The sequence below is a fragment of the Sorex fumeus genome, unplaced genomic scaffold, assembly GCF_029834395.1.
Source record: "Sorex fumeus unplaced genomic scaffold, SorFum_2.1 ptg000086l, whole genome shotgun sequence".
NCBI lineage: Eukaryota > Metazoa > Chordata > Mammalia > Eulipotyphla > Soricidae > Sorex > Sorex fumeus.
The window spans coordinates 37257680-37274594 of record NW_026606143.1 but is presented as its reverse complement, the minus strand read 5'-3'; the positions used below and the strand labels follow the sequence as shown (position 1 = coordinate 37274594).

Genomic DNA, 16915 nt, shown 5'->3' with positions numbered 1-16915 from the left:
TCTGGAGGGATTTCTGCCAAAACCTGCTGGGTTCTGAGATTTGTTCCTGAGTCTCTGGGATCATGGCCATTAAGCAGCTTGATCAGGAGCCAGAGGCCGTTCATGGGTGGCGATTTGGGGTCTTGTTGAGGCAGGGAGGAAAGGGCCGGCTCCACCCCCATCCCGCGAGGCCCTGCATGTCTTGTCACTGCGGGCCCAAACCTGACTGTCCAATGGCCTCTGGAGGATGGCAACCACCAAGCCGCCAAGAGGGAGCAGGCGGAGGGACAGCACCCTTTCCCCCCTGGGGTGGCCCGGCACCAGTAACCTACTGTGAGGACCAGGTGCATTTCTGCCAAAAGCTGCTGGGTTCAGATTTGTTTCTGAGTCTCTGGGATCATGGCCGTTAAGCAGTTTGATTAGGAACCAGAGAGATCTTGCCTCCAATTATATAGCTGAGCCAGAGGTGGTTTGTGGGTGTGTCTCCCACATACCTAACTTTTGGCCACTTACTTTCTTAGTAAACTTGGCCCCAAGTTGTTGGGGTCTGGCCAGAGGCATAGCAGCAATTTTGGAGTGTCTAGAAGTATGAAGGCACCATCAGGCTGCTGATGCGCTCATCTCACAGGTTCACATTGACCTGCTGGCAGCACCATACCCCATCAGTTGTGGTCTTTTTAAAATATATATACAATTTTCTCCTTTCTAGTTTTGTTTTTTGAGTCAAACTTAGCAGTGCTCCAACGGCCACGTGGGACCATTGCCAGGGATTGAACCAGAGGCTCAAACCCAGAGTTCCTACATGCAGAACATGTGCTTATCACCTGGTGCCATCTCCCAGGCCTTTCGTTTTTAATATTTTTCAGTTGGTAAAGTATTTAGTTTGTTGGTATTTGATTTGCTGAGTTACACCAGTGTTTTTTAAATCACTTTATATAGCGTTATTATATTTATGTGGCTTTAAACATGCGTAGGTACAGGAACCAGGTTGCTCACTCGAAGAACTGGAGCACGTGCTTTGCAGGCAGGTGACTCATGTGTGATCACTCGAACTACATGGACCCCCAGGCATCACCAGGGATGCTCCCCTCAATACAATCATAGTTATCTACACATGTATATTGAAAGCTTTTATCTTCTTGGAATTCTTTTTAGTATTAAGAGTGAACTTATAGGAGCTGGAGCAATAGCACAGTGGGTAGGGTGTTTGCCTTGCACATGGCCGACCCAGGTTCGAATCCCATCATCCCATATGGTCCCCCAAGCACTGCCAGGAGGAATTCCTGAGTGCATGAGGCAGGAGTAACCCCTGTGCATTGCTGGGTATGACCCAAAAAACAAAAAAAAATTGAAAAAAGAGTTAGCTTAAAGATTCAATTAGCATTTCTCCCAAAGGCTAGCCTGTGTCCCCATACCACTTATTGCCCTTCCCACTTGAAAATGCTCCTTTTGTTTGACGTGTTACAATATAATCGAGTCTGATCTCTCGGCCGGTGGAATATGTGTTAACTTTAGTAAGGGGATGATTCCTCTCTCACCTCTTTAATAGGCTGCTCCAACATTCCTTTCTCGTAGGACCCTTTTAAATACAGCTACCCTCCCCTAGTAGATGACGACTTTCAGACCCCCCTGTGTGAAAATGGGCCAATCGCCAGCGAGGATGAAGGCTCAAGTAAAGAAGACACCGAGAGTGATAGTAAAGAAACCTTGGAAACAGTTTCTAATGAAGAACCAGCATCAGCTACCAAAAAGGTAATGTTAACAGTAAAATGAAACTAAGCCAAATCACGTGGCTTAGCCCCCAGTTCTCCCACTTACCTGGCTAAGCCATTGGGAGCGGTTCACTTCCCTTGCTGTCCTTCCTCACCTCTGTGTAAAGAAAGAGGTAGGTGGCACTTGGTGGCTGCTAGTGCCCGAGAGTGTTGAAGACTGATTCCATCCCTGGTAGAACAATCAGCAGGAAGTACATGGAGGGAATGGTTTTACCGGATTCTCTATCTCGTATAAAAAGTGGCAGGAAATACCTGGAAGGGATCATTCTACCTAAAATACTTTTTTATTTATACAGAATAAAAACGAATTCATTTGAACTTCACTTTCAAGTACTTCCTCTTATTTTTTTTTTGTTTTAGGGGACCCACAGAACTGGTGCTGGGGAACAGGGGGCAGGCCACTCCCAGTGGGGTTCTTGGCACTCTTGCCAAATCCCAGCCCTCTCATTTATAAAATAAGCACTTAATTGTCATCATTCTGTGAATCATCAGTGGCTTGATAAATATAATTTAGAACACATTTAAAGACTCCTTAGGAAAGGAGCAGTTTGTATTTTCTACAGTGACCTATTTATAAAAGACTCTCAACTATGTTAATGGTCGTGATAAAGTTCATTAAGCATATAATTGAGACAATAAATTTGTCAGAGTGCAATTTGCATTGAACCCAATGTCGTGTTTACTTTTTTACCAAATAACTCGCTCATCTGTCATTGTGAAACGAAATTTCTTTGCTTCATGTGTTGTCTTCAGATCAACATAACTAAAGAAGAAAGCGAAAAAGTTGATTCCAAAACGAAAACTTTCAAGAAACCACTGAGTGTGTTTAAAGGGCCCTTACTACACATCAGGTAACACTCAAGGATTTTATTAGCTATGCTTTTATAACTTAATCATCTTGTAAGAACTTAAAATCAAGCAGGCCTCTGTACTGGTTTTTTTATTTTTATTTATTTATTTATTTACTTCTTTATTGAATCACTGAGATAGATCCTTACAAAGCTGTTCATGATTAGACTTCAGTTACACAGTGTTCAAATACCCATCCCTCCACCAGTGTCCCCAGGTTTCCTCCCATTATCCCCAACCCCCTGCCTCTATGGCAGGCAGTTTTCTTCTCTCTCTCTCTCTCTCTCTCTCTCTCTCTCTCTCTCTCTCTCCTCTCTCTCTCTCTTTCTTTCTCTCTCCTCCTCTCTCTTTTCTTCTCCCCTCTCTCTTCTTCACTCCCCCCTCTCTCTCTCCTCCTTTCCCCTTTCTCTTCTCCTCTCCTCTCTCTGTCTTTTCCTCTCCCTTCTCTCTTCTCCTCCCTCTCCTCTCTCTCTTCCTCTCCTCTCTGATCTCCTCATTGTGGTCTGCAATACATAGCCTGAAAGGTTGTCATGTCTCTTTACCTACTTTCAGCACTCAGTTCTTGTCTACCATGATCATGTCCAGCTGTTATTGTCATACTGTTCCCTTCTCTGTCTTACCTATCCTCTGCTCCACACATAGTACTGTTTTTTAAAGAATGGAAATACAAACATAATGGTTATGTGAAGATTTACCTTGGTCTCCAGATATAGTAAACATTTAAGGTGTTCATCCCACTAATTTTATTGAAAGGGCCCTTATCCTACATTAGGCAATAAAAGTGAATATTGATTATTAGCAGTTAATCTGAATGCCATTTCTCTTTTTACTGATATTATTAGTCTTGCAAAAAACATTGAGGATGCCAGAAATGGCATTTATCGATTTGACCTTCCAGAAGCCAAAGCTGAGTTAAGAAAAAAAGTTTTTATTCAACTCAAGTTTTAGCCTATCTCTATTTTCGTTTCTAGGTTATTTGACAAAAAAAAATTTCAGCATTGTTTTTGTCATTATGTAAATATCTTTTTGTTGCTAATGATGCTTCTTTTGGGTAATCTTTTCATCCTGTTTCCATACCAGCTTTATTTGGTGACAAGCGAAAGTATTATTTTATCCTATATATTGAAACCTTTCTATGTAATTTTGTCCCATTTGTCTTTTCTGAACAATACAGCCACATTTTAAAAAACTGAATCTGAGAGAGAAAAGGGTTGTTGTCTTCTAAGTTTTCTTTGTTGCTTATTACCACATTTATATATGTATATATATATTTATATAAGCAACTATAGTGCATACATAATAAATATATGCAAATATATTTTGGCCCCCTACTGGCGCAGAACTTGCTTCTTCAGTTTTTGCCCTTGGAGGTCTGTCAAAACCATCACTCCTGGTTTATAAAGGGTGAAGTCAAGCTGAAGAAAGCCAGGGGCGGGGCAGTCTCTGGGGCAGCACTTTGGGCCCTGCCACTCCCTGTCTCCACCCCAGGGAAAGCCAGAACAGATTCTCACGCTCCGCAGCCCAACCAACATCTGTCTCTGCAGCGGTTCACAGGGTTTCTGTGCCGGTTACTGAGCTCTGTAACCACCTGATCTTTCTGAGAAGGAAGTCAGCAATCATGCTAAGTGACCCTCCTCTCCAAAGCTGGGAAGAACCCTCCTGAGAAAGTGGGATCTGGCTGAATAAGTCCCTCCTGTAGGCCCACCTTTCTGATAACCAAGCGCATCTATTTCAAGAGGAACTTCCAAGTCTGGAGCAATAGCACAGTGGGTAGGGCGTTTGCCTTGCACGCAGCCAACCCGGGTTCTATTTCCAGCATCCCACATGGTCCCCTGAGCACCACCAGAACTAATTCCAGAGTGCGGAACCAGGAGTAACCCCTGTGCATTCCCGGGTGTGACCCAAAAAGCATTACAAATATTTTTTTTTTAAAAAAAGAGGACCTTCCGAGTCAAGGGCTACTTGAAGACTCTGCCTCTATCTAAAAGAAAGTTCCTGACCTTCTCGCTGTATAAAAGCACCCGATCCAGTTTGGCTGTGGGATTCAGCTCTCCAAACTGAGCTCAAGGCTTTTCACTGTGTTTCCAGTCAGACATTGCAGCAGCCAGGAGTAATAGTGACTCTTACATATGAGACTCACTCACTCTTTGATAAGGTTTTCTGCACTTTCTACCCCAACTGTTGTCTTTAATTCTCTCCTTCCCAATTAGTCAGTGGCTTTAAATAGTAAGAAATTGTTACTTAAATACACCTCCAATGAACTTCCTTTGGAAACTGCACTCTGCTGGCATATGAAAATCTGCTCCTGATCTGCTTGTCATTAGAGAAAGTTGAAATTACAGTATGTCTTTCTCTGACTTGTTACCTGTGGAACCTTCCAAAGAGCTAAACTGATGAACCTTAAGATGATGCTATAAGTTTAAGTGGAGGATGCAGGAAAACAGAATTCCAGATAACTAGCAAGGATGTCGTAGAGAAGCAGATCTTAGAAGGAATTCTTAAGCATCGTCATATCAACACATAAAAACATGTATATCACAATGTACGGATATGTCCAGTCCCACGGGCTCTACAACTGTATGATGTAAAGTCTAAATATATTTGGTCCCTTAGCATGTCCTTGCAGTTCTAGAAGTGCAACATTATATGGACGCACTTTCCAAGACCCCCAGCAGGTGCCTGCAACGTTAGACAGTCCTGAGCCTTGTACATACCGTGGCTTTTACTATACATACTGGCCTGCGATGAAGATTTATTTATAAATTAGCCACATGAAGACATTACTGCAATAAAAGTGACGAGGGTCTGAAAAAACAGATAGTGCTAATAATAGACCAAATCCAAAATCTTTTTATTGTCTATTCCTTCCTATTTTGCTTTGATCTTGAGGGAAGCCTTTTTATATACTTTTTGTAGACTTTTTATATACCAGGCATTGGATCAATAGGATTAAGAGGCAAAATATATTAGGTAGTTGTTTTATAATCTTTTCTTCTTTGATGAAATCTCTGTACAAATGAACATGAGTATTAGCCGGATAATTTTCTTTCTGTAAATGATTACACTGTCATTTGTTTTGAATAATATAAATGACTTATGTCTTTGTCATGACTTAGCCCAGCGGAAGAATTGTATTTTGGAAGTGCAGGCTCTGGAGAGAAGAAAACTTTAATAATATTGACAAATGTGACTAAAAATATTGTGGCTTTTAAGGTAACTATCTGGAAGATGTATGGAGGTATGACATGGAAAGTGATTTTTAAACATGTCACTTAAAGCAAAGACTAACCTTTATGAACTTGGTTTTATTTGTGATTGTATTTAGATGTGTTTTACTGCCTGCTAGTTCTAACCATGGGGATGTAGCTTATGTAAAATTTTCCCTCAGATGAATATCTCAGTTTTTAATGTATAGTGCTAGGCAAATATGCAAGTTAGTCCAGCGATTTAATGTTTATTGTAATTTAAAAATCCAAAGAAAATCACTCATCATTAAATGGATAATTTAATTCACAACCACAGTGAAAGCTAAAACTGTAACAATTCATTGAAGCTCTACTTTCTTCCAAGTGTGGTATATTCAGAGTCTAGTTTCTACTGGTTACCAGCCAGATCCTGAGTGCTAAGTGGAGGAAGACCAGGTTTTACTGGCCGACCCGAGTTCGATTCCTCCGCCCCTCTCGGAGAGCCCGGCAAGCTACCGAGAGTATCTCGCCCGCACGGCAGAGCCTGGCAAGCTCCCCGTGACGTATTCGATATGCCAAGCACAGTAACAACAAAGTCTCCAATGGAGACGTTACTGGGCCCGCTCGAGCAAATCGATGATCAATGGGAGGGCCTTTACTTTACTTACTGCTTCCTTAAATAAACTAATTTAGATTTAACTAGGATGTCCTTTGACTAAACTACTGTTTTTTGTTCCTGAACATTATGTAGTTTGCACTCTAGTGTGCATTCAATTTTCATCTGTTAAAGGGAGGCAATTAGCGGACGCAATATTTAACCCAGATAGCACAGTGGGTAGGGCGTTCGCCTTACAAGCGGCCAACATGGCCGACCCGAGTTCAATTCCTCCGCCCCTCTCGGAGAGCCCGGCAAGCTACCAAGAGTATTCGATATGCCAGACACAGTAACAACAAAGTCTCCAATGGAGACGTTACTGGGCCCGCTCGAGCAAATCGACGATCAACGGGAGGGCCTTTACCTTTACCTTATGGATTAATTTGAGAGCGTAAATTCTTTTAAATAGAGAGGCCTGTTTCTTCTCGATGGGAAGGATGCATTCTCTTTGTATTCACAAATGTGGTTTTCTGGGGGTTTTTGCGGGAATAGGTGGAGGGTAACAGGTAACCAGTCTGCCATATCCAAGACTAGTGCCTTAACTGCGATACCAGCCCTTGCTTGGTTTTGGTTTCACTTTGACTTATAAACGTCATGAACTGGCTGTTTGTTTGAAGTTCTTTTTTGGCTGTTTCCCCCCAAGCAGAAAGGCTAATAGATGAGCACTGTGTTTATAAACAGGTGAGAACCACTGCACCAGAAAAATACCGAGTCAAGCCCAGCAACAGCAGCTGCGACCCTGGAGCGTCAGTTGACATCGTGGTGTCTCCCCACGGGGGTGCGTGACCTCCTGCAGGCGGGCGGGCGCCATGGAGGGTGGGAGTGGCAGGCTGATGCTTCTGTGAAGCCTTTGCAGCAGGAAAATCGGTCAGAACGTTTTCAAGGAATACAGTTGTTTAAACTAACGCCACTTGAAATTGAATTTCAAGGGGCTGGAGCGATAGCACAGTGGGTATGGTGTTTGCCTTGCACACGGCTGACCCAGGTTCTAGTCCCAGAGTCCCATAGGGTCCCCCGAGCACCTCCACAAGTAATTTCTGAGTACATGAGGCAGGAGTACCCCTGTGCATCACCGAGTGTGACCCAAAAAGAAAAAAAAAGAAATTGAATTTCAAAAATAATGTCCTCAGTGTGGAAGTCTGGCTTAGCCGGAGATGCCCTGAGGTTGATTCCTGGCACCACAGCGATAGCTGAAAGCAAAACCCTGCTTTGGAGAAGTTTCTCCTTTTTCCAATTTCATTTTGTGTGGGAGCCATCCCAGCAGTGGTCATTAGTGGGCTCAGGAGACTCTAAGGGATGCTAGGGATAAAGCCCAGGTCAGCCCTGTGTAACGCAGCCTATATAACCTACTGTACCCTATATGATCTCTTTGGCCCCAAGTTTCTTCTGTTTGAAGGTAATTCCATATTCTTTCCCCCCTTGGTGTTATATTCCAGACGGCCTCAAACTAGGTATCTAAACCTTTAGAAACATGCGTTTGGAAAAAAAAGCATGTTTGGAAAAAAGCGTTCCTCTGGGGTGCGGGGTGGGTCACACCCAGCAGTGCCTGAGAGCCACTCCTGATTCAGTGCTCGGGAGACTGTGTGATGTGGGGCATTGAACAGGGCCAGCTCCTACACCCCTATCTGGGGCTATCTCTGGGGCCCACAGTGAATTGTGCTTTCGGAATCCAGGTTTAACAGTCTCTGCCCAAGACCGCTTCCTCATCATGGCCGCAGAAATGGAGCAGCCATGTGGCACAGGCACAGCCGAACTGAGTAATTTCTGGAAAGAAGTTCCAAGGAACAAAGTGATGGAGCACAGGTATGCTTTCTCCTCGAGGGCTCCCAAGGCGGGCAGGACCCCATGGCAAAACAGGGAGGTCTCCACCGGTAAGCAGCCAGGCCCTCTCGCATTAGGTAGGGCTCAAGCTGCCTCCTCGGGGCCAGGGCTGTGAGAGGCAGCAAGTGCGGGATGAAAAAGGGCTGGGCCCGGCCTCAAAAAACTCACTCATCAGGGCACAAATCAGGATGGGCCCGAGTTCCAACAGAACTCACTGATGACCTTACAGAGAGCACTTCCGGGGCAAGGAGCTCCGTGTTGGAGAGCAGGATGCAGAGGAGACGGGGCGTGAGACTCCTGCAGTGCTCACTGGGAGGGCCTGAGGTCTTCTAGGGAGGGAAGGGTGCGTTGCTGGTGGAAGGTGGTTTGATTCGTGGTTTGTAGTGGGTGGGATTGGAACATCCTCTGAAACTACAGCAAGGACCCTTTGAGAAGGGGAGGCTGCTAGATACACAATCTGAGGTGCCCACATGGACAACTCAAGGGGGAAGAGGTGGGGATGGATTTGAATTGGTTTTTAGGATGGTGCATTCAGATATAAGATTTCAGGTGAGAAGAGAGGGCCTGCTTTATTCATTCACTTTGACTTTTGTCAAAGACATGGCTTGGGAAATAGTGGAAAACTTAAGGAAACACTGGTATAAAAGATGGAAGTTAATTTGCAGTTCTTAGGAAATGGTCCCTCAGGGATGAGAATAATTTATAATTAAGAATTAAGGGGGCTGGCGAGATAAGTACCAGGAGGATTACTCCATGGCTTTGAGGACAGCTACACACGCTAGGGGAAAAGGCAGCTCAGATAGAGGAGGGAGCACCAAATAAAGGGTGTTGGGAGGATCCTCCCAGGATGGGAGATGCATGCTGAAAGTAGACTCTAGACCGAACATGATTGCCACTCAATGTCTCTTTTGCAAACCACAGCACTCAAAAGGAGAGAGATAACAAAAGGGAATGCCCTGCCACAGTGGTAGAGTGGGATGAGGGGAAGGGGGGTGGGAGGGATACTGGGACTGGTGGTGGTGGAGAATGGGCACTGGTGGAGGGATGGGTATTCGATCATTGTATAACTGAAACCCAAGCACAAAAATTTGTAAGTCTACAACTGTACCTCATGGGGTTTCACTAATAAAAATTTAAGGAAAAAAAAAGAATTAAGGGGGTTGGAGAGATAGAACAGAGGTTCAGGCACTTCCTTTGCCCACAGCCAACCCTGGTTCTATCCTCAGTAAAACTTTGGTCTCCAGCACCACATGATTCCCCCAAAACCACAACAGTGTGGCCCCAAAACAAAACAAAAAGATAGTCTTGCAACCCGATCGTCTTTCTGCCACAGCATAACTAAGGGTGGCAAATTCTATTCCCCTCCAGTTCTACCCCTTTCGCTTCCCTAAGAATCGTCACTAGGCCAGAAATAGAGTTAGTAAAGTTGTTTCATCTATCGTGGAACTAGTCTTGTTCCTGAAAATGCCAGTTGCGGAGTTGTGTCTGACTTCAGAGGTACTGATGCAGCTGGATGAAACATTGGGGGTAGCGTAAGGCGTTTTTATCAAATGAAATGAAAGCTAAGGTTAAGAACCAAAGCTGAGCATTAAGCCTGGCGTGAGGGCAGCCAGCCCCAAATTTCCAGATTTGTCAGAGTCACAGTATCTTGCAGTCGGAAGGTCTTTGATGAATATCATTGGGTATTCAGGTAGACTTTGAATAACCCACACCACTATTCTTTAGATTATAAAATGTGCTGATAAATTGGCCCCTTTCTAGAAGTAGATGCTTCCTCTTCTTGTAATTTTTCAGTTTGGCCCAAGAGATGTTTCCTAACAAGATTCTTTATTCCTCTGTAATAAGAAACCACATAGTAGATAACTGCTTAGTGATGAAGTACCTATTTAAAAATGATGAAGATACTGTTTCAATTTCATTTAACTTAGCAATACTTAAGGTTCAAGTTACCAGAGAGTTGGAATGTTTTTCACATAGACATACCATAAAACATGGCGACTGAAAAATTCACATAAAACTTGTCCCATTTACTTTTTTTATTGTATCACCGTGAGCTACACTTTAAAAGCTTTCATGTTCGAGTTTCAGTCATACAATGATCAAACACCCATCCCTCCACCAGTGTACATTTTCTACCACCAATGTCCCCAGTATCCCTGCCCCCCAATCCCACCCCTACCCCTGCTTCTATGGCAGACAGTTTCCCTTGTACTCTCTCTCTCTCTACTTATGGGCATTATGGTTTTCAATACAGATACTAAGAGGCCATCATGTTTGGTCCTTTATCTACTTTCAGCACACATCTCCCATCCTGAGCAATCCCTCCAACCATCATTGACTTATGACGACATTCATTTTATATTCCACAAATGAGTGCAGTCATTCCATGTCTGTCCCTCTCTTTCTCACTCATTTTACTTAGCATGATACTCTCCATGATCATCCACGTATGAGAAAATTTCATGACTTCATCTTCCCTAACAGCTGCATAGTACTCCATTGTGTGGATGGACCCAGGTTTCTTTAACCAGTCATCTGTTCTCAGGCACTCAGGTTTTTTCCAGATTCTGGCTATTGTGAACAATGCTGCAATGAACATACAGGTGCAGATGTCATTTTTACTATGCTTTTTGCACCCTCAGGATATATTCCCAGAAGTGGTATTGCTGGGTCAAATAGGAGCTCAATTTCAATTTTTTGAGAATCGTCCATACTGTTTTCCAAAAGGGCTGAACCAGTCGGCATTCCCACCAACAGTGAAAGAAAGTTCCTTTCTCCCCACATCTGCGTTACCACTGGTTGTTCTTGTTCTTTTTTGATGTGTGCCAGTTTCTGTGGTGTGAGATGATATCTCTTTGTTCTTTTGATTTGCATCTCCCTTTGTCAAGTCACTTGGTCCCAGCAGACAAAAAAATTCAGCCCTCAGCCCAAGCTGTTTTTCTTGCTGACAGATAAAACAAAAATTTATTTTATAACTTGCTATTGAGTAGTTCAGCCAGGATACAAGTTGCATGTCTGCATTATTTCTCATGCTGACAGCCCTAAAGACGTGCCTATTTTAATTTATCCGACCATTTAACCAAGCTTTTATTTACTAAGGATTTTCTCAGATTTTGTTCTTTCTTTTCATTTCTGTCTTTTTGAGAGGGTTAGGTCTACTTAATTTGATAAGCACTTCTTTTTCTTGGAGCCAATTAAGTAGAGCTTTTGAAGTTTTTAGCAGTACCATCTTTAAATGGAAAAATACCACGCCTGTGACATATATTGATGGAAAAACACATAAACAGAGACTTCAAATCTCTAAATGTTAGCCGTCAATTAGGTATATTAATCACAACTCACTAAAATAAAAGAACAGTTGCGTACAAATTGTGTTTCTGACCATTGAAATAAGTTTACCTACTCATCTGGTCATAGTTTTTATTTTTAAATAATATATTTATTTCTGTTTCTTCATTTTCAAATAATTCCTTGATGAGCATCATTTCCCAAAAGTTTGCATTTCAGAAAACTGGATATCAGGACCTACAGAAAATAAGACAAGAAATTTATGTTTCAGAGGCTGGAGAGATAGTACACCAGGGGGAGGGTGCTAGCCTTGCATACAGCCCAGGTTTGATCCCCAACACCCTGCATGGTCCCCCCAGCCTTGCCAAGGGTGATCCTTCAGTGCCGAGCCAAGTTAACCCTGAGCACCACCGGATGTGCCCCCCCCCAAAAAAAAAGAAAAGATAAAAAGAAAATGTACGTTTCTGTAGCTGGAGAGATAGTACAGGAAATAGGTACATTCCGTGCTCATGACTAATAGCTAATATAGTCCATTCCCTGGCACTGCATATGGTTCCCAGAGCACAGAATGACTGGAGAGTGACCCCTGAGCGCAGAGCCAGGAATAAACACAGCTGATGTGGCCAAAAAAGTAAAAGAGAAAATCTATATTTAAAAGACTCAAGAATATATCCAGATTTTCTTCTAGGAGTAGTTGGTACAGTTACTCATTATCAGAGACTTTTAGTAATTACTGTCTGCATTATCTTTTATACTTAAGTACTAGATAGTTATTTTCTCAATGTCCTGGTCTTTTATAGTACCATTTAGGATTTTGAAATGAAGTGGGGGGGGGGGCTTGGGGTTGGTAAATCTAGGTGGACTTTGAATTAATTCTTGAGCTCCGTTTCTGGTTTGGTAAAGATTTTCAAGATGGAATTGCTGTCAATCCCAGTATTGCCCTGATTGAGGACCGAGGGAGTGATCGCTCACGCAACAACATAGTTTTTAAGAATTTTCTATTAAGGCACCGTGGTTTACAAAGTTGCTCAGAAGAGGTTTGCAGGTATACAATGTTCCCACACCAACCCCACCACCAGTGTCCGGTTCCCTCCACCCATGTCCCTAGGTCCCCCTTCCTCCGCCTCCTTAATAGGACCATATTAAAAGTTTGGTTGTGGTAATGTGCGTCTCATGCTCACAGGGGTTTAAATATATACATGCACCTCACTTCTACACTACCTCTGCGCCCAGTGTAGCCTATGGGGGAGTTTGGGGGAGTATCACGTGCACTGCAGGGAATTAAATCCAGAACTTCCACGTAGAAAAAGCGTGCACGGGCTGGAGAGATAGCACAGCGGGTAGGGCGTTTGCCTTGCACACGGCCGACCCAGGTTCAATTCCCAGCATCCCATATGGTCCCCTGAGCACCGCCAGGAGTAACTCCTGAGTGCAGAACCAGGAGCAACCCCTGTGCATCGCCAGGTGAGACCCAGAAAGCAAAAAAAAAAGTGCATGCATCCCTTTGAGCCTTCTTCCCAACCCTAGCTATAGTAAAAATTAGTGGCCAACTAGAGACGATTCAGGAGAGAAGCCAGTAAGTGAGTTATGTCTTCTTAATCTGGGGAACTGTGTGTTGCACCTTAAAAAACGATTTGCTTTATATCAGGAAGATTTCCACCTAAAACGAAACAAAATGACTTCTCTGCTCTGGAGCTTTGGGTTCCGTGCAGTATGCCGTTAAGAGCCTTACAAAAGCAGTCAGCCAAGGTCTTTGAATATTCTTTTTCAAGCCCTACCAGGAATAATCCCTGAGGACAAAGACAAGAATAAGCTCTAAGCACTGCCAGGTGTAGCCCCAAACCCCACAATAGATAAATACAAGATAATCCTTATATCAAGAAGGCATAATCTACTTGGTACATTCTGAGCTCTTTCCCTCTAAGCTTGATGTAGCCAGGTATATATGGGGAGAGGAATCTTTTCACCTCCTGTTGCATATAGTTCTGTTTAACTTTTTTATCTTAATATTTGACTACTATTAAAAAAATACAATAAGGCCTGGAGCGATAGCACAGCGGGTAGGGCGTCTGCCTTGCACGCAGCCAACATGGCCGACCCGAGTTCGATTCCTCCGCCCCTCTCGGAGAGCCCGGCAAGCTACCGAGAGTATTCGATATGCCAGACACAGTAACAACAAAGTCTCCAATGGAGACGTTACTGGGCCCGCTCGAGCAAATCGATGATCAACGGGAGGGCCTTTACTTTACTTTACTTTAATAAGGGCTGGAGCAATAGTACAGCAGGTAGGGCATTTGCCTTGCACATGGCCGCCGACCCAGTTTCAATCCCTGGTACCCCATGTGGTCCCCCAAGCCTGACAAAAGTGATCTCAGCACAGAGCCAGGAGTGATTCCCTGGGCACAGCCAGGAGTAAGCCCAGAGCACCACTAGGGGTGGCCCCCAAACCAAACCAAAAACATTGCAGTAAAATTTTTTAAGAAATCAGAGACAGAAAGGCAAGGTGCATGCCTTGCATGCAGCCAACCCCAATTTGATCCTGGGGTAGACTGAGTAATCCCTGACACTGCAGGGTCCATGTTGCTCCACATACTCAGGCTCTTACCTTTGACCAACAGCCCTTTCTGTCCAAGAATCACTGGAAGGGGTTCCAGGGCCTCTTGCACACCCAGCTGTTAAGAAGTTGAATTTCACTCAAAGAAAATAGCTTAAAAGACCGGAATGCTTACTTTAAGTGGCCCCCCCACCCCAACCCAATGTGGTTCCTTTGGGTTTTCACAGGTTAAGATGCCACGTGATCGAGAGCAGTAAGCCTAACACTCTGATACTAAAGGACCACTCCTTTGGCCAGTCCGATAAAACCAGTGAAGACATAGCTCTACAAGTAAGTGCTCCTCCTTCCTAACTAAAAGTTGTTCACGCTAATCGACACGAGATCTCTATGACATAAGAAGAACCTTTGACACAGAAATGACAGATCTGTGAAGGGAAGGCAACTCAGCAGGGATAAGCCTGAGTTCCTCATTTTTCCTCTGGACCAAGAAAGAAAAGCACACGGTGCTTGGGGGATGTTCAAAGAATTTAATGTTCTGAGCAAAGTGCCTTTGAATGTCAGAGAGAGCAAGTACATTCTGATCACCAATTTCTCCTTGCATTTCCTCTTGCCATTATTGCAAAGTAGAAGGACCCCCATCTCCCAAATGTTTGGATTCCTCATATTCCTGTCTGAGGGGTGTCTGATATTTCTGTATGTGACTCACCTGAATAATTACGATTTTATTGATTCGAATCTTTCATCCTTTTCTCCCTCTTTAGCTCAGTCGTATACTAGAAAGTAATAGGAAGCTTGAAGACCAAGTTCAGCGCTGTCTCTGGTTCCAGCAGCTGCTGCTCTCAGTAACAGTGCTCTCCCTTGCTTTCGTCATCTCTCTCTTCTATTTGTCGCACAGTTAAAGACGGTGGTGCTCCGTAGAAACAAGACTCCTCGCTCATTAGTTGGAAAGAGTAACAGAGCCAAAACTTCACCATGCTACTAACCATGCTGCGCATGTGTGCTTCTACCAGGAAGTGTGAGAACCACTTAGAACGAAAATGAGACATGTCCTGACGAGGAACTGCTAGAATAAGGAAATGTTAAAGAAGCTGATTATTTCAGAGGCTAGTTAGTAAGGCATTTTTTGTTATGTGAATTAATTGTTTAAATATAATTTATTTTTTCCTTTTGATTTGAGTAGTTCGTAAAGCTTACGTTTTATAATGTATATACGTTAGCCGAATGGTAAAAAGTATAAGTAACATGCTTTGTTGCAGCCAAGAAATGTAATCTGCTTTTTTTGGGTAGAATTATTGTAGTGGAGCCAACTTAGTATCTTTTCTATACTATACTATGTAAATAGAGAATATGTACATTGGGCGGGGCGGGGAATAGACTAATTTAAGTAAATCATGACTTTGTAATTTTGGAAATTATTTCCAGGTGATACTTAATATTCTTTGGGAATGTAAAACCATTCAATGCCAAACCACTTTCAGCCTTTGTTTCTTATTCCGTATTCTTCAATAGCCTGCCTTTTAATCTCAGACGTTTCATGAACACCCACTTGGGTAGAACTTGGAAAGCCAAGAGTCTGGTTGGACTTTCCTTGAATTTCACTGTTAATAATGACCAGAAGGGAAACGTTGGGTCTCCCCTTCTTCCACAGCTCCTTGTTGCTCCCTGGCTGGATAGCGCCCCTTTGGCTTGATTTCTGAATGAAAAGACATAGAAAATGTTTGGGAAAGTTATTGAGAGGCCTTGCAATACAGTTTACATTTCAGTTCCTTGTTAAAATCACCCATAAGAAGGGCACTTGACAGAAGACTGACGTATCTATCTGGGGAGTGGGGGAGAGTCGAGGTTCAAGTGTCAGTTCTCCATTAAAGAGAGAAAAATTGAACTCCTGATGGACTGTAAACCCTTCAGACCAGGGCTAATTGTCATGCTGGATACTCAGCCTTCATAATCACACTGAAAATGTTGCCCAAATTCCACCGCAGGAACACAGAATCATGAAATCAGTGTTTTCTCATTAGTATGACTGGTTTCAGTCCATGTTGGTTCACATGTAAATCTCTGATTTGAACAAAAAATATATATAGTCTGGCTGTGAAATAAATTCTGAGTTTTGATTGAGCTATGTTTGGAGATTTTTTTTTTCTTCTGAGGTATAGTTTGGGTGGCTTTCATCTTGAGAGGCTGATAATTCCAAAATTGAATTATGCAAAATGAATGATACAGTCACATCCCTCTGAAATTAACCTCGGAAAGAAAACCTTAAAAGGACACTGCTCTGATCCTTTGTCTTCCTTTGGGTTTTTCTGTTTCAGTTTGCCAACTCCAGACGGGAAAAGGACTGGAGTTCACCCTAAGTACTATCCGTAATGACTCCCTGTGACCACACAGGGCTTCCAGTACATGTTAAAATCCTTGGCTTTTGTATCATCGAATCCCAAAGTCTTTGTGTGTTTCATGTTCCTTGGCAAATAAACAAGGCAACAGTCAATACTGAAATGTACTGTCCTAACAGTGTCCTTTTAATGGTTTATATAAAAATACGGCAACTCACCAGTCTTCCTCGCTGTCTGTTCAAATGAATCTAATGTCATGTTATCATTGGTGTTGTGTGTATTATATGTGACTAATCAGAATTGCTGAAACTGAACTATAGATCAAAAGCATTTAAATTTTTGTTATCTCTCTTGACTGATCTTTTTCGTTAAATTTGATCTGATTCCGTTTATCAGTTGATTTTTGTCACAATTTGTACAATTAAGTTATTTTTAATCGTATCAGTTGCCTGTTTATGACCAAATTACCAAGGACCAAC

General features: G+C 43.0%; 1 protein-coding gene across 1 annotated transcript in view; it reads left to right on the top strand.

The window, feature by feature from the left end:
- The window catches only part of MOSPD2 (motile sperm domain containing 2), a 57900-nt gene extending 41823 nt beyond the window's left edge, over positions 1-16077 (top strand). Inside the window, exons 9-15 of the mRNA XM_056131301.1 lie at positions 1555-1731; positions 2505-2602; positions 5717-5813; positions 7122-7218; positions 8114-8243; positions 14331-14433; positions 14865-16077. Of these exons, the coding sequence (XP_055987276.1) occupies positions 1555-1731; positions 2505-2602; positions 5717-5813; positions 7122-7218; positions 8114-8243; positions 14331-14433; positions 14865-15002 (840 nt within the window). The 3' untranslated portion in view covers positions 15003-16077. The remainder of the gene's footprint in view (positions 1-1554; positions 1732-2504; positions 2603-5716; positions 5814-7121; positions 7219-8113; positions 8244-14330; positions 14434-14864) is intronic.
- The last annotated feature ends 838 nt before the right edge of the window (positions 16078-16915 follow it).